This window comes from Ixodes scapularis, unplaced genomic scaffold (genome assembly GCF_016920785.2).
Source record: "Ixodes scapularis isolate PalLabHiFi unplaced genomic scaffold, ASM1692078v2 PGA_scaffold30__3_contigs__length_599333, whole genome shotgun sequence".
Lineage (NCBI taxonomy): Eukaryota > Metazoa > Arthropoda > Arachnida > Ixodida > Ixodidae > Ixodes > Ixodes scapularis.
In genome coordinates this window covers 528,154-550,120 of record NW_024609858.1, presented here as the reverse complement: position 1 = coordinate 550,120, position 21,967 = coordinate 528,154, and the positions used below count along the sequence as shown (strand labels likewise).

The 21,967-nt window shown below is 45.7% G+C and overlaps 1 protein-coding gene across 1 annotated transcript; it reads right to left on the bottom strand.

Moving 5' to 3' along the window:
- Nucleotides 1-12,103: 12,103 nt before the first annotated feature.
- Nucleotides 12,104-13,452, bottom strand: LOC8024186 (alpha-ketoglutarate-dependent dioxygenase alkB homolog 4). The gene has a single exon (XM_002404569.5). The coding sequence runs from the start codon at nt 13,277-13,279 to the stop codon at nt 12,320-12,322; it is 960 nt and encodes a 319-aa protein (XP_002404613.3). The 5' UTR covers nt 13,280-13,452; the 3' UTR covers nt 12,104-12,319.
- Between the last annotated feature and the right edge of the window lie 8,515 nt (nt 13,453-21,967).

The following is a 21,967-nucleotide window of genomic DNA, read 5'->3' as shown; positions in this document are numbered from 1 at the left end:
CCGAACCCGAACCGTTATATTGTTATCGCGATGAACCCGAACCGGAACTGAACCAGAAAAAAAATAATGGTTACCAGCTCATGTCAAAACGGTTCGGCCACGCGCTGTTGACAATGAATGTGCTATCAATGCCATTTGTTTTTTAAGTGCCGTCAACTGACACACACCTCGCTTACATATTTTTCTTCTCCACTCAGTCTTAGGAATATAAACGCTGCATCCATGAATCTTGACAAACGCTGCATCCATGAATCTTGACATAGGAACCAGTATTGCGCTGGTCGCGGCTTGCACGGAAGAAAGAAAATTGGAAGGCTGTGCAAAAAAAAAAAAAAAAAAATACAAAATCGCGTCACGGGATTTTATTTTCCTACGATCTCGTAAATCCTAAATGCTGCTGTGTGCTCATTTCATAACGCGTTTCTAGAACGCGCGAGTTCTTGAAGCTTGCTTCCATCGGAATGAGAAAAGAAAAGGCTGTGGAGTTAGATAATAATGCATCCGGTTTCGTATAGGCGCTTAGAAGCTAACATATTTGTGAAACAGCGAACTCTTCTATTTTAATATTTATCCTATTACGTCCTACCAGCTGACGTTGCGTTCGGTGAAGTGTTTTTCATATTCCGTATCTTGTTTAATCAAAACTTCTTTAAGGGTCTAATTTGAGTTACCGAAGGCTATTTCAAATAAAGAAAGCTGTATTTTCTCCGCACTGTTCCTTCAATTACTTACACGCCGAGGTGGCGGGATAGTTAGCGAGTTCTACTTGTAAGTGGGTTTGTAAGGAGGTCGCGGATTTTACAGCTACTGCGTCAGACCCAATTAGATGAAGTCCGACTGCGTAAACGTCGGTGAGGTAACCTTCGAGTGCACATAAAGAAACCATTCCAGGTAGAAATCCCTGAGCCTTACACTACGATGTATCCCGTTTCACATGTGCTGATTTCAGATGTTTTATTTGTAATTTATTTTGATGTTGCAATTTGTCATTTATAATTTCCGAACCGGTTCGCGAACCGGTTCGCGGATCGAATTAATCGAACCGGAACTGAACCGGAACAAAATTAATTTACCTGAACCTGAACCGTAACCGAACCCGTATTTTTTTCGGTTCGACACACTGATATATATATATATATATATATATATCCGGTGTTCATTTTTAATTCGAACAGATTTATTTAAAAAAAATCCGTAAAAGATGCACTGATACGGTTTGTGCAGGTCAGTTATACGGCCGGGGGGACATATTATAGGGGGCTAATCGTAACGATCAGTTGGCTAAGTAATTAAAATTCGTTAATTAACTCTTTAATTAATGAAAATAGACATATGGTTCCAATTAGAAACTTGCACAGCGTCACCGAAAACCACTAAATCAGTCATTTTCAGAAAGACTTTGAGCGCGTGAGGAGCGTAGTAGTGCACTAAAGTTACGACTCGTGGAGCAGGAACAAGGCTGGGGCTAGACAAGAGACGGAAAAATCGCGCGGGCGCCTTACCGCCACCGCTATAGCTTTGTACCTGCTCTACGAGTGGTAACTTTAGTGCACTACTACGCTTCTCACGCGTTCAAAGTCTTTCTGAAAATGACTGATTTAGTGCTTTTCGATGACGCTCAGCAAGTTTCTCATTGGAACCATGTCTATTTTCATTAATTAAAAAGTTAATTATCGAATCTTGAGTTAATTAGCCAACTGATCGTTACGATTAGCCCCCTATAATATGTCCTCCTGGCCGTATAACTCAACTCCACAAGCAGCATAAGTGTAACTTTCACGGCTTTTTTTTTAAAATAAATCTGTTCGAATTAAAAAGGAACACCCGGTATATATATATATATATATATATATATATATATATATATATATATATAAAACACCGGCTCCTCGAAGAGATTTACATTTTACCTTTACGTAGATAATTAAGATGTGTGTAGGTGCGTTTTAGATTAGATATAAAATGTTATCTCATCATGACGTACATGTTTCAAACGTTAAAACCATCGCCTCTTCCTTTGGCAACCAAATCTTGTAAGAACTATCTCGCGCGGTTATAAACAAAACGCAAAACTTATTTTTTTTTTCTAAATGTAAAAGCGAGTATACAGTGTCGTTATTCTGAAGAATAAAGCTTTCCTTTCTTTTTTTTTTTTTGTGGGTCTAGTCGAGATTTGGTTACACCAAATGTCGCGGCAAAGCACCGCTGCTTTGTCCTGATGACCGTTCCAGCTTACTTTGTCCACGGCTGTACACCTATCCTCGGCGACAACTTTTCTTGGCAAGGCAGTCGAGGGTACAGGCACGCGTTCCCTGTCCCGTTTTGAGCGCTGAATAAAGCTCTGTGCGGGCTCTCCTCCTCTCCCCGGAAATGCCAAGAAACGTTGCGCCTTGAAAATGAACTAAAGAAAAAAGAGACCTCTTTATTTGTTTTAATTTCCATGGTAGCTCCCATGCAGGTCAAATCAGAACAGCATTCGTTCGATCAACTATCAGAAGAGTCCAACGGCGCAGGACATACGCCGTGGCACTTGAGACCGCGATTGGATATGCCGTTGCGCTCGGATGACGGTTCTTATCTGTAAAGTTAACATATTTGCATCGAAAGGTGCTACGACGACGGTCTCGCGGCTCTGCCCTCTTTACCGAAGTGAGTTCGAAGAAAAGTATGTGACAGCGAAGTTCCAGTTTGTTGTGTCTAGTGAACGCATCTCACCTCCCCGACCGAATGAGAATTGGATTCGTCTGTCTGGTCGACTATCAGCGAGAGTTCATCGGCGCACGACTATACCTCGTGGCACTTGAAACCACGATTGGAGAGGCGTGTCGTTGCACTTCAATGACAGCTCTTATCGGTGTAGCATATTTGGACTGTAAGGCGCTACCACGACGTTTCTTACACCTCTTCTCGGGCCATCAAATAGACCTCGAAGACGTAAGTTCTGCCGTTTCGGAGGAGCCACTGTGTGTAGCCATTTCTGTGTCGGTACGCTGTCTTATCTGTTTATGAAGCGCGTGTGAGTACCACTGTATAACAGTTTACTGCCCCATAGCTAGATATAGCGGTTTATCACCTCTCCAAACCAAACTATCACATCTGAACGAGTAGGTAGCCCGACATACACTGACAATGATACAGGGACCGGCGGGACGCCGAGTGCGAAAGAAACAAAACAAAAAAGAAAAATACAACCATGTGAATAAAATGCACTCGAACCTTCTGCAAGCGCCAAATTGATGTAACACGTTTTAAATAAATTTTATATATCAGTTTCGCATGCCCCGACACTAATGTAGCATGGTAATACGGCTAAACGGCCAATCAACTTTATTATTATTATTTTTTAATGTTTAGAGGGCAATTTTGCTCCCATCGAAAGTAGTGGCAACGAAAACCAGTTTTACCCCAGTGACCCACAGGAGCGCTTGTTCACTTTCAGTATAAAAAGGCTAACTCCGAAATGGGTAATAAGAACATTGTTTTTTCTAACTCCCCAAACAAACCTCAAACGTAAAAAAAAAAAGAAAAAAAGGTAAAGAGGTAAATAATCAAAAGGATGTAAACATTTCGGCGGAACACCGCCTGGTTGTAAGCAATATCGAAGGGGTAGTTGGTAAAGCCTAACTAAAGTAATGACTATTTTTTCAGACAGGTGCGTTTCAATAGCACATTTGCCGTGCTCAAATTTCGTTAATATAGACCGACACGCGGGCTTGACGTCACGGAGCTGCGGCGGCGCTGCGATCGCGCCGGAGCCGGGGGGTGTGGGCAAAAGCGCGCACGTTTCGCATGGGCGTCATAGCATTTCAGCATGCCGCGAAGCTGTGTTGCCGTTAATTGCGCCAAAATGTACAAGAAAAGCAGCGGAGTGAGTTTCCACAAGTTCTCGGCAGACTCTGAAAGGCATAGAAGGTGGATAATATCCGTGGATCGAAAAGAATGGTCTCCTTGCGCGAACGACCGTTTGTGCGGCAAACACTTTCTTGAAGGCAAGTGCAGCTTCCATTTCAATCTCCGTCTCGAGGCTTGCTTATGTGCAGGGAAACCGTTGTCTGATCGAGACCACCCGTATTTTGTTCCCATGGTGTTCGCGCAAAAAGTACCGGTCAAGCGCTCGTCGGAGGCTCGCTACGCCCGTGGTACCCAGCAGAAGGAGATCGGCGACAGAACGGCAGTGTTGTAGGCGTTACCGAAAAAAAGTAACGAAATACATTACTCGTTACTTGCAAATAAAAGGTACGCGTTACTGAGCTACGTTACCCAAAAATAAAAGGAACGCGTTAGCGCTACCGATAAAAAGTAACGCACGTTACTTCTGCGTTACTTTTTTAAACTATAATTTAACAGATTTTACCGTTTTGACGATACAGGTCATATATCAAGAAACATTACGTTCATGCAGAAACTGAACATAATTACTTTATCTCTTTTAACGAGAAAAAATGCAAAACAAAAAACATGGCTTGACGCCTAAACACGGAAAAAATTGAAGGGTAATTTCTTTAAGAATTGGGAAGTAGTAACGATTAACGTAACTACGTTACTTGAATAGTAACATAAGTACGTTACCCGTTACTGTGTCGAAAACGTAACGAGTAGGTTACTACGTTACTGAAAAAAGTAACGCGTTACCAGCAACGCCATTACTTGTAACCTGTTACCACCAAGACTGCAGAACAGACAAACCGTTACTGCTTGTCATGCCTTGTGGTCATGAGGGTAGGAAAAATATCGTACCTTGACTTGAAGACGCTGTGTGTATTTAATCAATTAATGAATACACACACTTCCGCGGACCCAGAGTCTGCTGATCCTGCCGGCAGTGCGGAAACCGACTCGAAGTAATCGTAGACCTCGAGAGACTTGTACGCCTTCACCGTGGCGGCCGTGAGCTGGCTTGGCGGAAAAACTAAATATACGACGACGTGAGCCGTCGACTTCCGTGGCAGCAACTTTACGTCGGAAGTCCAGCAGGTCTTGTTTACGGCGTACGGATCCTCGTAGGCAACGCCGTCCTGGCGCAGTTTGTTTCGATACCACTGCCGTTCAGGCTCGGGCCACGAGCTCAAATAGTCGGGCATAGCATACGACATACCTTGTGAGGAAATACGACGCACAAATAAAGATACAAGCGTCCCTACAACGTCAACAACGAGCGCACGCAATAGAACGCAATGGCGAAAACACGGAGAACCGAGCTGCTTTTGCCCACACAGCTACCGCGCATGCGCGGCCTTCCGGCCGTGTTGGTAAACAGAGCCGCTCCGCGTGTCGGTCTATAGGTTTAAGAAAAAATTTTCAAGAAAACCTGCCAGCAGCACCGACAACCCAGACGGTATGCTTCCTATCCATAAGACGCAATTTATTCCGGCTTGATTTTTTTTTTTTTTTGTTTAAGTTCACATTTAACATATTTTGAGTATGAGAAATATGCGCCGCCTAAAGACAACTTAAGGAAAAGTTTTACTGTCCCCCGTATACTGGCTCATTCACACGATTACATTTTACGCCAGAAAAGCGCGCAAAAACACCCCGCATTTATATAAAAAGATACGCACACACACACACACACAGACAGACAGACAGACAGACAGACAGACAGAAATAAACTACCCCTTTTTGTTCTCTTTTCAACATGGCGACTCAAACAAAACGATCCGAACGAGTTATTTAACAAGCACACACACACAGAGACGGCCTGTGTTGCGAAAGAATTAAGTAATTCCAAGCGAGTCATTCCTGTTTCTCCTTTCAATTTTTCTATCTTTTTTTTTTTTTCCTATTTATTTTTGTCTCCTCTTTATTTACTTTCGCGTCCGTTTGATCCCCAGCTGCCTCTCCCCCTCCCTCAAGGTCGTCGTGCGATTTTACTGCTCTCACCAGGCTTACGTAAGGTCGAAATTACCGGCACCGGCGGCGCGCACCTGAGGCTGGTATACGGTCGCACGTGGCCGACGTTACAGCGATGTGCATTGCCCGGAGGTAAAAACAAGCAGCACCAAACGTCGACAACACTTTTCTGTCTTCGTTTCATCCAACTGGATTGCCACCGTGCCGCAGCGTGTAGCACGTTCTACCAGCACTCGAAGACCCGTACATAGATGTTAACTTCGCTAGCAATTTTTTTTTTTTTTTTTTTTTTTAGAACTTGCTAGTGTTTTAATTGCTTTCACGAAGAGCGAATAGCTCGTTTTCGAAAGTACGCGCCACCGCTGCTGCGCGAATTATCTGCGTCAGCCGTTGTTTGGGCGGACTAGGCACGCATGCACTCTGGGTGCATTGAATACCAGGTCATAGCCTCCTCTATACTGCCAAAGTCTGGCAGACCGCCACGAGACGCGCGGCCATCGAAAGTGAAAAGGGTAGGGCGGCAGACAAGAGGCCAGAGCCGTTTACACTGAGAGAGTTTGGCCAATGGGCGGAGCTTGTTGCCCGCTAGAACCAACGGATTTCGCGATAACACAGAATGGCATTACTTCTTTGTCTTGTTTATTCCTGAGAAATCGCGTAGAGTTCCTATGAGCCAGAGCCAGAAAATAAAGGACGGAAGTAGTCATTCTCCGGTTGTCAGACTACGCCTCTGTGGTTACCAGGCTGTTGAAATCAACATTGGCCACCGCCAATGTTGCTTGATCGGTTTTGAAAAGGGTCTATTGTGGGTGACCTGTTTCCATGAAAACCCTTTCCTGGACGAAAGCACAGAGTTATTTTTCGCACAACGTACACATCAGTGGCACAACCCTGGGAGGGGGGGGGGGGGGGGGGGGGGGGGGAGAGACATTTGAGCTAGACTTCTAACGCAAAAGAGCCCCCCCCCCCCCCCCCCCTTTCTCCTGCGCAAATAAGCCAAGACTCATGGCCGCCCCAAACAGCGAAGCAGACGTCCACAACTCACCGGTAGCAGACGACAGAAATAAGAGCACCAAAGGGGAAAACAAGCAAATAGAAAATTGAAGGTCTGTCACCGCGGCTGGAAGAGACTTTAAAAATAGGCTCTCCTCGGGTCTAAAACAAACAACAAAAACAAAATAAAAAAGCGGCAAAACAGGAAGAAAAAAAAAGTTGAGTAACGTAAAGGGCGCGGGAGCCACATTAACCATTCCAACAGCCGAGCCAAGGCGAGCGCCGAGCAGAAAGGGAAAAACGAGCCAAGAATTGTTTTTCCAGGGCCGATTTCAGGGAAGTACGACGATATATACACAGCAGCGCTCAGAGAAGAAGCAGCAAAAATATACACAAAGAACTCGAAGCGTTCGCCCCTGAAGGCATCCTTCCACGCCGGCGAGCATCGTAATACAGTGAAAGCGAAGAACACTGCACAATTCTCGCAGCGCGATCGGCAAGATCGATTGGAGTCAGTGCAGGAGTCTGTCGACAAAGACCAGGAGTTACCCAGCCCAGTTATTTTTCGTACTCCAGAGTCCAAATTTAATATAAAGCCCCGCTTCGACCTTGAACCGCAATCATGAACTAGATCCACAATAAACCTATAACAATAATAATAATAATTAAAAAAAACACGGACAACCACGTTTAATCTTTTACCAACCACATACAGAACGTCTCGACCAGTCTCGACCATCACACACGACGTATTTGAGGTTGAAGGGTTTTATTCTAACTATTTATTTATCGTTTTTCTTCGTCCCAGGTTTACTATGAAGCAGGGATGGGCAAAATACATGCAAACATGTATCGAAATACAAATATAAAATACTTGGTCAGAAATGTATTTAATTACAAATCTAATTACATTTCCAAAAAAAGCATTTAAGTACAAGATACAAATACAACCAATTGTATTTGGTCTCCTCCAAATACTTTTCCAAATAAATTCCTCAAAATTTGCGTCAGCGACTTCAGGGCACCTGCGACGGGTTTCTGGGTATCTCATTTTAATTTTAAATAGCGCACTGGGGAGTTAGTGTGCGAGGCTCTAGCAACGTAATAGAAATATAATCACAAAAATGTAATCAGCTTGGACGTAATAGGTGAAAAATGTACAGAGCTTCAAGTAGCTTTTTTTGTCGACTACATTTCGGTGTAGACCAACAAGAACCGAGACGACCAAGACGCGCAGCACTAGCTAGAGAATTTTTTTATTGTTGCAACTCGCACCAGTTACGAAAATCTGAATGACCCGCACATTTAGAATGTTCCAGGCAAAAATATGAATGGAAATCAGGCTGGAAAGCATCACAAGTTGTCACAGGCACTTATTTAGCCAGTCTGCCTGTGAACGTCGATTTCGTCACTATTCTTGCCCTGGACTAGCACCGTAATCACAAAGTCACTAAACGCTTGTGCTTTATTGAGAGGCACTGCATTCGGTGCAGAACGTAGTTTTCTTCCTGCTCTGGACAGTGCCTTTAAAATAAAGCCGGAGGAGAGAAAGAAAAAAGCCCTATGGCCGAATAAAGGATGGAGACTATATCTTACAACAACATGCATAAAAACAAGATGTATTTTCGCCCACAAAATTGTATTTAATTACAATTGTATTTGAAATACCACGTGAAATACCCACCTCTACCCTTAACCAGCTTAGTAGGCAAGGCATTGAGCTTAGCAATATATCGGTGAGCATCTTACGAGAAATGCTTATTTCAAATGTTAATTTCGAGCCAAATTGTCCGTGATAAGCGCTAAAATCTTTTGAATCGATGGTTTCTTTCGCGTTTATTTCAGTGGTGTTTAACGTTCTGTGTGTGTATTCACTATTGTGTAAACTGTATCAATATGCTACTTATCTTGTTTAGCGTCAGTTCTTTCTTTGTAAAGTTGTTCAAACATGTAGTACACATGTCACGTTTCAATTTTGTATAAATCTTTAGTGCCTGCATCGTGACTGCTGGTGTAGGTGGTTTGGGGCTCGTCAAGCTGTTTTTACAGCTTTTTTCCCAAGTCACCTTTTCAACATTGTTTTTGTTGGAAAAAATAAAGGTACTATTATTATTATTATTATTATTTTAGTATTTAAATATACACGTCAGATACATTACCCAATTTGTAATTAAATACAAATACAAAATACACAAAGTATTTGAAATACGTATTTCGAATACTTGTATATAAAATACTGTCCATCCCTGCTATGAAGTTATAGTCGCTAACAGAAGCATAGGGACATGGCGACTCCCGAACAACTTATCGCTCCGCAGCTTGCGGCATCAGGCAATAAGGAAGCCGAAAAAATTAATCCCCAACTAATAAGAGGTCGCACAAGCTTGCCTGTGTTAGCCTAGACGTCACCCAAAGAGTACAAACTAAAACTCTCTGGCTGCATTCAGGCGACAAAAAAGAAAAAAAAGAAAAAAAAGAAAGTCGACGTTAGTAATGAGCTGTTTGTAGCAGTAATAGAACCCTCTCTCATTCCTAATATTAAGAGGACGCAGAAGCTCCAACAAAGAGTGCCTTGCCAAATGATTATCGCATTTCGACGTCAATGCGGTCATAATCGCGAAGCAACGCACACAGCATCTGCTGACGTCATTTCGACGAAAAGGAAAGATACAAATAAACAAATAGCTCCTCGAGAGATAAAACATTAAATAAAAAAAAAAAAGGGGGGGGGGGGGGGGGACGAACTTTCGCCAAGTGTGCGGTTTTAATTAATCCTTGCTTCAAGGAGCACTGGCCCAAATCGAGTTGAGGCTGGACACACGCACTTCCCCAATGGATGTTTATAAATGGGAACTATTGACCCAGAGCGGCGGAGGGCACGGTTCAATGAAGGTTAAGTCCCGAGCACGCAAGCCCAAGGTTTTGCGCGCGCGGTTACGATTGCAATGGGTGGGAGGCGGTGGAGGAAAAGTCAGGCGAATTTCAAGAAAACGCCGAATGCCGTTTTATTCGCGGTAATCGTGCGTTCTGTGTTGGTTTAAACAGCGGGGAGTTCGATAGGCCCAGTGTGGGCGCCTGTCACTCTCCGCCGTAGATGAAAAATTTAGCCAACGCTGGGGTAGGGATCCCAGCCAGGATCCCTGGGCTTACTTGTGGTGTGGTTGCTTTTCTTTACTGGGGGTATCGGTTCCCGTGAAAACGGACGAGAATGTACAGGGTGTCCACCAAAACAACGTTACGAGGTTGTTGCATCGCAAAAATAAACTGCGCATCGCAGAACGCCGCATTTTCCGCCCGAAGTCGGCGCAAGAGGTCCGAACCATGATGCCCAAGTTTGAGTCCGAACCGATATCTTATTTAAAAGTAACGAACGATTTTCTGAAAAGTTCAATAGTACCCGTTTTCGGTTTCTGGCGCTGAGTTCCATTCGAGAGCAACGTCGGCCGCCATTTCCCCATCGAAATTTGCAGAAAATCCCGTATAACTTTTGAATAAGATAAAGATGGTTCAAGCTGAAACTTTGGAATCTGGTTCGAACCTCTAGCGCTACCTTTGGGCGGAGAATGAGCATTCGGTGATACGTAGTTTACTTTTGCGGTGCAAAAAAAGAAACCTTGTAAATTTTCCGGGGATACACCCCATCGGCGCAGACAGGCAAAAATATACGTCATTACATCCAGTCTCTGACGTGACTGGAATGTCAAGCTCCGCTCAAACACACAAGTTAAAAAACAACGTTTTTTTGTTATTATTTGGCACTGAAGCGCTTTGCTTTCTCAATCAAGACGGATTCATACAAACAGCTGGCATTTCTAAAACTAAACGTCACATCGCAAAAAAAAAAAAAAAATGAATCGTCGCAAAGCGGTAACACACCCACTTAACAATTATACGGAGAAATTGGTGTCTGTCTTTCTTTTACTGTTTTTTCTTCTTTGGTTGCTTCAAGCAATTCAACCCAGCTTCGGGTGTTTTAACAAAACGGTAAACAAAATCTCGCGGAGCAGCTAGGATTCAAGAATCCAAAACCGAAAGAGCATTAAAAGAAAAGACATTCTCTTTGCGTCATGGAGTGGAAAGACAACAATAATTCTGGGTGCTCATAGGCACGCATCTCACTGTTGCACAAGCGAGCGCGCAATTAGGGTAACACGCTGGGAAACTTACCGTTGCTCCAGGGATTGGGCGCTTCGACGTAGCCGGTCACGATACGATCGTCGGTCGGAAAGTTGACGCGATGTCCCTTGCTGCGGCGTTTGAGCGCCGAGACGCTTCCGCCGCCATGCGAGGTTACCTTGGCTGTCTCCGTCGGCGTCGTCGGAGCCGACGAGGACTTCTCGTAGCCCGACAGGGCCCTCGTGTCGTGCGAAGCGCTGTCCATGCTCGCGAAGAACACGCTCATGATGGCAACGCGACGGCAGCGATGTCAGATGTTGCTGGGCATCGCAAGCTACTGTTACCCCACGCACAAAAAACCCCACACACAAACACACACACTCCACGAGGCGGGGTGTATGTTCCGCTGAACTTGGCAGTGATCAATTCGTAGCGGAGGTCGCACGGGTGTGTGTATAAAACGAAGCAGTCGCTTTCCCGCCGCCACTAGCGCAGCACGACGGAACGGTGGTCTAGTCGTTCGCGTGTTGGTAAACTGATTTGCGTTCTCGGAGCGCGTCGACTCGGACGAGTCGCTCGCTGCTGCCGCGGTATCGACGGGCGGAGGCGAGGGGGTTTGCGTTTGCCACTTTCGCGGCGTTGCATTGCTGCGCCATCTATGTAGGAGGAGCGGAACTTTTGCTCCCGTTGCGGGTAGTTTTTTTTACCAACGTTGGTTTTCTACGTATGTTTTTCTGTCCGCTGCGTTCTTTCACTGTTTTGTGAGGGGGTTCATCCATAGGGTTCATCTGAGTGAGCCATTTCACAAGAGTATTCTGCGAAAAGGAACTAAATTAGCACTCCGATCTAAATACCGGGTTAACTTGTGCGGGTCTTCAAAAGGAGTGCCCGCTCGAAGCTGTGAAACAAACGTTGAGTGAAATAAAGAATTGAAACTAGTCTTCAACCGGAGCTCCGATAATCTGGCAGTTATATTTTAATCGAACATGTATCTATGAGATTAACTGAAGGTATAAAGCTTACCTTTCCGGCCTTCACTTTTTCCGTACCACGAACGCCATGCCGACAAACGCACCTTTTCCATGTAAAACTGATCGCTTACGCATCCTATTTACAACACCGTACTTCCAAAATAGCCCCAGACTAGGTAAACAACAGTAGCGCTATAACTCCTTTATTGATAAACTACGTATGGCACGACGTAAAACTTCCTCCTAATACAAAACGCTCCGAATCAGTTCTTGCATAGGTTGAACGGCAACAGATCACGGCCCATGGTTAAAACAGAGTTTGTCGTAGCTAAAACAACTAGGAAACATAGGAAATAAGACGAACACCGTACTAAATGACGCACGTGCCGTCAAATTCGTTGTTTGGCGATGCTCAGCAACTCGGCACCGAACTCGAATGACGCTCCCCCGTCCAGAAACTCCTCGGAGAGTTCGCGGACGGTCATCGCCACGCGCCGACTCTTCACGTCTTCCCTGAGGATAGAGTGGTGCCACTTGTACCGGGCGTCACTCCACAGCACCAGCATAGACCTACGAGGACACGAGACCTGAACGACACATAACCTGGGCGGCACCCGGGTTGAGATAGAGTCCTTGAACGCGTCCGACCACGAACCGCAATCAGGTCCGTGCTGCAACGGGGCCGCCGCCGCCAACCGCTCGACGTCGTCTGCGCCTCTGTCCCCAGACTCGATCAGATCTTCGTCGGTAAGCTTCCAGTGTTCCTCGGGCCTGGACAGCGTAAGCACCGTGTCAGACAACAGATTGAACGTCACCAGACGCGGGCCCCAAAGCCACCAGTCGTCGTAGTGGGGGTCGATGCACGATCCGCGTTTCGGGTGGTAGTCCAAGTTGCACAGTTCGACCGCCTCAAAGTCCGATACGGTCTCGTTTTCGCGCATCTTCTCTTCGATTCGGGTATAGTAGGCAGGTAGGCCCCGAAACCCGTCCGATTTTACTCGCTTCTTCTTGAAATTCACCTTGGGTCCGTAGTCTTGCTTGAGCCTTCCGGATTGAGAGCCCGCCCAGTTGGCTGTGTCGATGTCGGCGGCTAGCCTGGTTTCTTCGTCGGGGGTTAGAAACTCCTCGTGAACTTCAAGACCTGGTACCCGCAGTGGTGGCACGCTGCCGCAAGGTTTGCCACCGCCGGCGTCCGTCGACAACCAGCCGGGCCAGCACAGACAGCATTTGGGGCAGAACACGAAAGGATGCCGCACTTTCTTTCTCGAAATGGCGTGCTTGCTCGGTGTCTTGACTGTTTCGCAGAACAGGCACGTTCTTACGCCCTTACAGTGACATTTTGGCTCCATGCGTGGGCGAAACGGGGTTAAACTTTGATCGAAACGTTACGCGACCAAATAAACCAGACAGCCCCCCTCGCTTCGGCGTGCATGCGGTACATGCGGAAAAACACCGGAAGCACCGCCATCTCGACTGTGTAAAAATACTCCGCTAGACGGCGAGAGCCACTTCCCGATTAGCATTTTCATTTCACGCTAGGCGCTAGGCGGCAGCGTTATGGTGTACTAGAAGACTGGGCAGTGTAGCGAGCGCCGGCGGAAGGGGGGCTCTTTCAGCGATGACCGGATCGGTGGCCGCGAGAGGGCGCAACGTGTAGTAGGCGTGCTGCCGGAGTGCGGAGTGCAGGCAGCGGTAGCGCTTGGCTGGCTTGGCGTTCCTCACGAGTTCGATTGTTTCGTATTGTTTGGCTAACTCTTTACGGTATTCTTTATTTCTGCTGTTTCACATATTATTTATCGCACTAATTCGTTGCCAAATGCTTTGCCCGAGACGTGCATCTTCGGGCAGGACGCCACAGTACACATCGCGACACTGGTAGCGCGAACAAGACATTGGCGCTTTCTCGGATTTACTTCGAAAGAGTATTAGTGAGGACAAACTTTTATCACCTGCATTATAGACCCGAATGAGCTTTTTCCCCAGCAATTAGAACTTTGCTGAGATCCTTTGGTTTCTCATAGAAAAACTGGCGATCGCTTGTTCGCGCTAACAATGTTTCGTTCTGAATAGGCGGGAAATCCATCCCCCAGGGAAACGTTTGGGAAGTCTCTTGAAAGAGACGTCCCAAACGTGTGTAATCCCCTGGATAACGTACGATAGGCATGCTGATGGCATGATACCTAAACAAATGTGTGCTTTTGTGACCCTATAATTTCGCTGTCACTGTAGATGTGATCAATGAATTCCGTGGTTCAAGAGCACTGACCGTCATTAATTGTTTCAACGTTTGGGAAAACAAAATGGGGCTTACAAAACGCATTATATCGTCTACTTCCGTAGGCTGCATGGAGGTGCTACTGTCGACTCTCGCAACTACTTCCACGGGCTTTCGAAGGAATTTCTAGTACTAGCCTTTATCGTGTTTGCTGTTACTACGTAGGGTCAGTGGCGTACCAACTTGTTTTTGAGTGGGGGGGGCAAACCCGACCCTCTTCCCCCCCCCCCCCCCTTAATCGAAAATTCGGCGCAACTTTTGTCGAACTTTTCTAAAGATGTGGCAATGATTCGGCAAAATTACAACGTTACCAGACTTAACATTGATATTTTGTTTTTTCTCACGAAAAAAATGTTGCTTCTTCTTCTTAAAATAAATACAACTTCTAGTGCCTATTGAAACAGTTATGATTAAATAAGGTGATATTCTACAAGATAATTGTATCGATGTCGCTTTTGTGTGTTTACTGGCAATTTTAGTGTTTGCTTGCAGAAAGTGGCGTGACAACGAGGTTGGGTAGTAGCCGGAGCAGTCACGAATCACACTACGAGAGTTCTGATTTTGAGGCTTCATCAGCGCACGCCTGCAAGTGTGTTTACATTGTTAAAATAAAGACAATCACTGCGTTCTTACTTTCTCTGGGAGTCACCGTTTCGTGCGCGAAAACGGATGCAACGGTTGTTTAGCCTTCACCAGAAGAGATAACAATACTGTAAATATGCATGTTTTTCGATTTGAGTCACATGACGTCAGCTTTGCATGAAAGTGCGCGTTCCATATTCGCAACGTGCCGTTTTTAGCCTTTAAAATTCCGGTTTCTGGTGTTAGGACACACACGGACGTTTAGGAAGATGGGGAGAGTTAGGAATGTCGGATGTGCAACGTCGAGCATGATAGTTCTGTGTTTAACGAATACTTTTCATCAGTGTTTACTAACGAGTGCTTGGACTTCGTCCCCACTCTCCCTGAAGAGCTTTACGAGCGCATGCATCCTATTAACGTTAACTCCGCTGGTATTAAAACATTGATTGATAAACTAAAACTTACTTCGTCCGCTGGAACCGATAACATCAACCCTAAAATTTAAAAGAAACACCCGTGTTATTTCTAGTGAGTATTTGAAACTCATCTTCATTCAGTCCTCATCTCAAAGCTGCCTTCCATCTGACCAAAAGGTGGGAAGGGTAATTCCTAGTCTTTAAACAGGGCAGCCGCTCTTCCGCATCTAATTATCGCCCTAATTCATTGACTTCAATTTCTTGCAAACTACTTGAGCATATCCTCTACTCCAATATCATGAGGCACCTATCATCCCATTTCTTTTCTTTAAACAGCAGCACGGTTTTCAAAAGGTACTTTCCTGCGAAACGCAACTCTGCGACTTCATCCATGACTTGCACACTAACCTTGAATGTCACGTCCAAACTGACGCAGTTTTTTTTCCAAAGCGTTCGGCCGTGTCCTCCATCAACGCCTTCTTTCTAAGCTATCATCTTTTTGCCTCGACCAATAACCGTTTGCATGGATTCGTGACTTTCTTTTTTCCCGTGTACAGGTCACGTCCATGATGATCATGAATCTTCCTTAATAAATGTATCTCCTGGTGTTCCCCTGGGGTTCGTACTTGGGCCCTTACTCTTTTTAATATTTATTAATGACATTCCCATTGGGATTTCTTCAAAAAAACGCTTTTTCGCCGACGACTGCGTCATCCATAACAAAGTAACTTGTGTGCAAAATAATAACCAGCTTCAGGAAGATCTAGATAAAATTAACCATTGGTGCAAAAAGTGGATTATGTCACCAAACAAGTAAAAACAAAAACTAATCCACTTCACCAAGAAAAAAACCACTCTGTCATTTAATTACTTCTTGGACTCCGATCTTATTGAGACCGCTACTGTGTATAAATACCTTGGTGTAAGACTAACATCTAACCTTCCCTGGAATAACCACATTGAAGTCATTACCGCCAATTCATCTGTAACTCTTGGACTAAGCAGACGTAACTTAAAAAATCGCTCCACCCTTTGTTCCTAAGCTAACCTTTAACACGTACGTCAGACCAAAAATAGAATATGCTTCAACCATCTGGAATACCCATCGACTGTACCTCATCAATACGCTGTAGAGGCAGTTCAGAACAGAGCTGCTCGCTTCATTTCATCCACTTATGACTTTTCTTTCAGTGTCTCGGCGCTAAAAACTGAACTAACCATGTCCTCTTTGCAGCTTCGCAGGAAAGTCTCTCAGCTGTGCCTTATTCACAAAATCTACTACCACATTCCCGACCTCAAAACCACTTTGTTATTACCCCTCGACCGAACATCTTCTCGCCTCAACAACGTCTGCACCATCAAACACACTTCTGGCTCTACGAACGCTTTCAATTGGTCATTCCTTTCTCAAGCCATCAGCCACTGGAACAGTCCCCCATCCTCCATTGTCACCATCTTGGACCCTGCTGATTTCTCCTCTGCAGTAAAACTACACCTTTCTTGGCCCATGTGATGGTGTGCGGGGCTAGGCATATCAGTGAAAACACTTACGCAGAGCGCTTGCCAGGCCAGACTTGTACGTAGTTCAACTACTTTACTCAAGTTACTGTAGTTTAACTACTTTTCTGGGTAGTTTAGTAACTTTTAATTACATTTCTACTCTAGTAATCAGTAGTTTACTTTAACTACTTTTCTGAGTGACTTCCACTCAAATTACAAATTACTTTCTAATTTTAGTGGTTGTTTTGCCTATCAACAGAGAACAGAGGTCGGAAGGTCAGCTGATATTTGCAGAGGGGGAAGCATGCGGAGTAGAAAAGGGGGGGATGGGAAGGAAGAAAGTGATTTAGATAGTCCAAAAAACCCCAAAATTTTAACGAGCCCCCCCACTGCAACAACACTGCTACGAGGCGCGGGGAGCGGACACGACGCAAGAGAGGTCGAGTAACTGTGGGATTAGCTCCGAATAGTGGCGTTTCTTTGTATTCCAAAGCTCAAGGAGACTTGACGCATTTGAAGAAAGGGCTTGTCCCCGCTTCTCTCCAATGTAGGAATTCTTGCCCACTACAGGAGGTGCACACACTGCTCCTTTTACGGTGCAGGCGATGGAACCCATAACAACGACGCTCACGCCGGATGGGCTGCTCGTGTATCACTCGAAGCGCGTTAACCCACCCCCGCGCCAGCGTTCACGCCGCTTCGCGGTGACGGTGTGCGGCTGCTAATTACAAATCTATTAACCCACCTAGCCCCCCCACCCCCCGTACACGCCGCTTTGCGGCGTCCGGTCGGCAACCCAAGCCCCGCTGCCCCCCATGCACTTCCGTAAATAGAGTCGATACGATTTAGTTTAGCGATGTTTCGTCAACAACATTCGTTTTTTTAGTGTTAATGGTAAAAAAGAAATGTAAATATCGCCAAATGCCTCGACAAAACAAAATGTTCGAGAAAAAAAATAAAAAGAAGTAAGCCGGCCCACACCATAAATAGAACCCGGGTCTGACACGTATGAGGCAGACATCTCACCACTAAGTTACGCTATACCTCTTCAGAAACTCGCATTGCATCCGCTGCCTATGTTGACGGCGGCAGCGCCTATCTCCAAGCAAGCAAACAAAACTTTATTTTGTGTAAGGGCCTACGTCCTGGTCTGGACGGCCCGTCCGGCCCATGTCTCGCGGATGGATTCCGTAAGGTTACCGTGTAGCCTTGTTCGTGGAGCAAGGCTTTACGAACCAGCCAATCTGGCGTGCGTGAGCACCGTTGCTAGGGTTTGTATCGCCTGCGCGTTAAAAATATGCCCGCGCGGGTCGGGGGGCAGTGCCCTTGGTATTCCTTGGGCGCCGCCGGCCTGTGTCTGCTCTGCCCAGTGGCGGCCGTCTCAGGGGGGGCAAAACGCATGCCTTGCCCCCCCACTCTGAGAACTGGGGGGGCAAGTGCCCCCCTTGCCCCCCCGGTTGGTACGCCCATGCGTAGGGTCTTCAAACAGGACTGTGCGAATAGTTAGAAAAATGTATCCACTCTCCTGCTCTGGTAGTAACCATGCACAGTGGATAAATTCTTTATCCACTGAGATATGTGTGGGCACCAGGGCGCACAGATAAATTTTTAATTATGCACTGGGCACCAGCGCACTGTGAGATTAATGAGGTGCACCCAAGGATTCCGGAGGCGATGGTACTTGCTTTTCCCAAGAGCTCGGGAGAGGGGGGCTACCGAGCTCCCCCATAGTCGGCGCCTGTGGCGTTTTGTACCTCTATATTCTCCAACGTGAGGTCATGATCTTGATGAGCTTCGACATCTTCAGGATAAATGACTCAGTATCTTCCGCTGGGCCATAAGACCCTACAATATTCTTGCGGTAAAAAAAAAGAGGCCTCTTAATACCTCCTCATTGAAGAGACGGAGTGCTGGGCCAACCCTCATCTTTTTAAAGCTGTTAGGAAAAAAAAAAAATTGCTGATGTGAGGCCTTAACTTTTAACATCACATTTTCACAGTCGCTTCTCCAAGCCTTTCTAATGCAGTCAGCGTGCACAGTACCCTTCGGCGTGTCCAAACCAATGTCTGTAAAACCGATTTAGCAGATACTCTAGAGCGCAAAAAGTCCGAAAAACAAATGTAGGGAACGACTGTCATGACTGCCTGGATTACATGAAACAGAGTTTCCCTGTCACTCCTTTCAATGTTGCGGGACGACGACTGACGCCGATCGAACTCGAGAGGGGCACGAAAAAGGGAACGGGCTTCTTTGCAGGACTGGTAGCCACTGTTGCAACCAGGCACGGGCCCCAGGAATTGAGGTTAGGGAGGGGGGGTTCGGGGGGCATTGAGAAAATAAGAGTAGTTGCGAATTAAAGGGGTGCTTTCGTAAAAACAAGGGGGGACTACACCCCCGTAGAGGGGTGTAGGGAAATCACTGCCCCGGCACAAAACACGTCCCGTCTCTCTTGTCCCGCCGTTTTTCCGTAATTGCACGCGTTGTCTACATCCCACTGAACGGCGCCGATCACAATCCATTTCACTCAACCATTAAAAAAAAAAAAAAAAAAAAAAAAAACTGCAGCAAAACAAGGCGACGACGCGAAACCACGCGATCACAAGCAGTACGACTATGGTGGCTAGAAGGACCATAGTACGACCACACGGCAATCCGAGCGGGAAGGAGCACGCCTGTTACCCGCAGCGCCCCCTGGCGTCCTTGCGCGCCGTCATCGCTGCGCCGACCACCTCCCTCCGTTGCTTCTCGGCGCGGACGACACACTGCCCAGTTCTAGTACACCATAGCAGCGTACAACTTCTGAATGCAGTCTGAATGGCATCCACTAGGCGGCGCAAGACGTCACCCTATTAAAAGGATTCAGCAATATGCATGCATCTATGTACTGCAGTAAGCAGAAAGGTTTGTTCTGTCAACACAAAAATGAAATAAGCTGCCACATGATTCGATTCAAAGAGATTCAGTCACTGTTTAAAACGGTTCTGTTAAATTAGTCTGAATGGCATCCACTAGGCGGCGCAAGACGTCACCCTATTAAAAGGATTCAGCAATATGCATGCATCTATGTACTGCAGTAAGCAGAAAGGTTTGTTCTGTCTAGGGGTGTCGCGAACTTTTGTCGAACCGGATTTTTAGGTCGAACTTTCGGGGTTCGACTGGGTCGAACCGGTTCGACGAACCTTCGAACTTTTTACCAGATTCCACCGGTTCGACTTTGTGGACAGTGTGGCCAGACCTTGATACACGCATGTCTAGGTTTGGAGAATTTATTTTTATTTAAAGAGTTATTTTATTTTATGAACAGTTGCAATTAAAAGAAACCAATTTTAGTCAATGAAGACGTTAATAACTTAATTGTTTTGTACTGTATTAACTGAAATAACCAATCAGCGGTGCCCTTAATTCATCCCTTAGCCATTATCATCCAATCCGAAGCCAACTGTCCAGCCTGTCGCGCATGCGCACACGAGTCGAACCTCAATACAAGGTTCGTCGAAATTTCCGCAAAAGGTTCGAAAAAGTCGAACCTGGTCGAACTCGAACCTCGGCTGGTTCGCGACACCCCTAGTTCTGTCAACACAAAAATGAAATAAGCTGCCACATGATTCGATTCAAAGAGATTCAGTCACTGTTTAAAACGGTTCTGTTAAATTAGTATCTACCTTTCAAACGTCCCAACAGCCTAAAAAAAAATTGTAAATGTTTAATGCGCCTTCAGGACTTGCAAAGGTTGTCATGCAGTCACAATAAATATGTCCAAAAGGGAAAACTGGCAAAAAATTCTGAGAGTGAAACATTGTACGGCCTGCCGTTCGCCGGCAATGAACCAGCATCACTCCAGGAGGAAAGACGGACTATGGAAAGTAAGTTTAGGAAGTAACTTTGTACAAGGAAATGTACAAATAACATATTTGCTTTCCTCACTTCAAGTGCTTCTTGAGTCTCTTCTACGGGGCATCATTGCTTAAGCCGGTGTCATGTGGTTTCATCTGAAGCAAACACCAAAAAGAGACACCCTACGAAGGAGCGACACTCTGGGCATTCCAACATTTGTGCCAGAAGAGGTGTCCCACAGTGCCGCACAAAGCTGGACATTTTGGAACGTTTCTACCAATGAAGACACGACACGGGCGCCCTCTTCAATACGGCAGGTGCCCTACACAAATAGAACTCGCCCTTGTTCCAACACGATTTATTCCCAATCAAAGTTCCACATTCCTTACACGAATATACCGTGCTAGAACCAGGACGCTAAGACTGCAATGGTATTTACAAGAAACTATATTGCGCGACATGGGAGGCCAGAAAGACACTGCACAAGAGACACCAAAATAATTAAAACACTAAATCATAATTTAAACAAAGAGCAAAATATTCACACAAAATTCTGCAGGCTGAAGGAAAGGTTTGGAAAAGAAACAAAACAACAACAACAATCGACTTCACTAGCTGTTTGGCCTCATCTCCAGCGAAGACAATATTGCTGACCCGAAAACAACCTTCTCCGACATTTTAGACAAAGTGGTGAGTGCATGTGCACAGCTGTGACCCTCACTCAATCCGTGGTCACACTGATAATACATTATACAAATGATGGTCTCTAAACAATGTCTGAGGCAGTGTTTCTTTCTTGTATGATGATCCCGTCAAATTGATCAAACAAAAACCACCCGCAGACGTGTTCAAAGCATACATACGAACGAAGCAAACTTGTTTTGAACATGCTCGAGACATGCCCCGGGGTAATTCTGTCATCGCGTCAGCGGCAAACGCCGCATCCTTCGTACGACGTATGCACAGCGTGACTGGAGCTGCAAGGTTGCACAAGCAGACAGGCACTCGTAGCTTTGGCCTCACTGCCACAGAGAGCTGCACCCGGGTACAGTGGGTCTCGCTTCAAAACATTGACGCAAACAAAACGGACATAGAAAGTTGCTGTGCAGTGCTGTGCATTCTTAAAAACCGTGTAATCCGCTGTCTAAACGCATGTGTGACCCGTGCTAAAGGAGTGGAATGGCCAGATTGCCTGCACTCGACCCCAGGGAAAAAGGTTAAAAACTCCTTAGACAACCTTGCAAGCGACCATCAGAATGGCTGCAAGAACACAGATCAAAGGCAGGGAGGCAAAGATGCAATGTCCCTCAAGCTTACAAAAAAAAGAAAAGGATACCGTTTTTTGAAGAAATCAAGTGCATCTTCGGAAATGCATGCAGCATCTCTTGATATATAAACACACCAAATCAAATGCAAAGAGTGCTAATCTA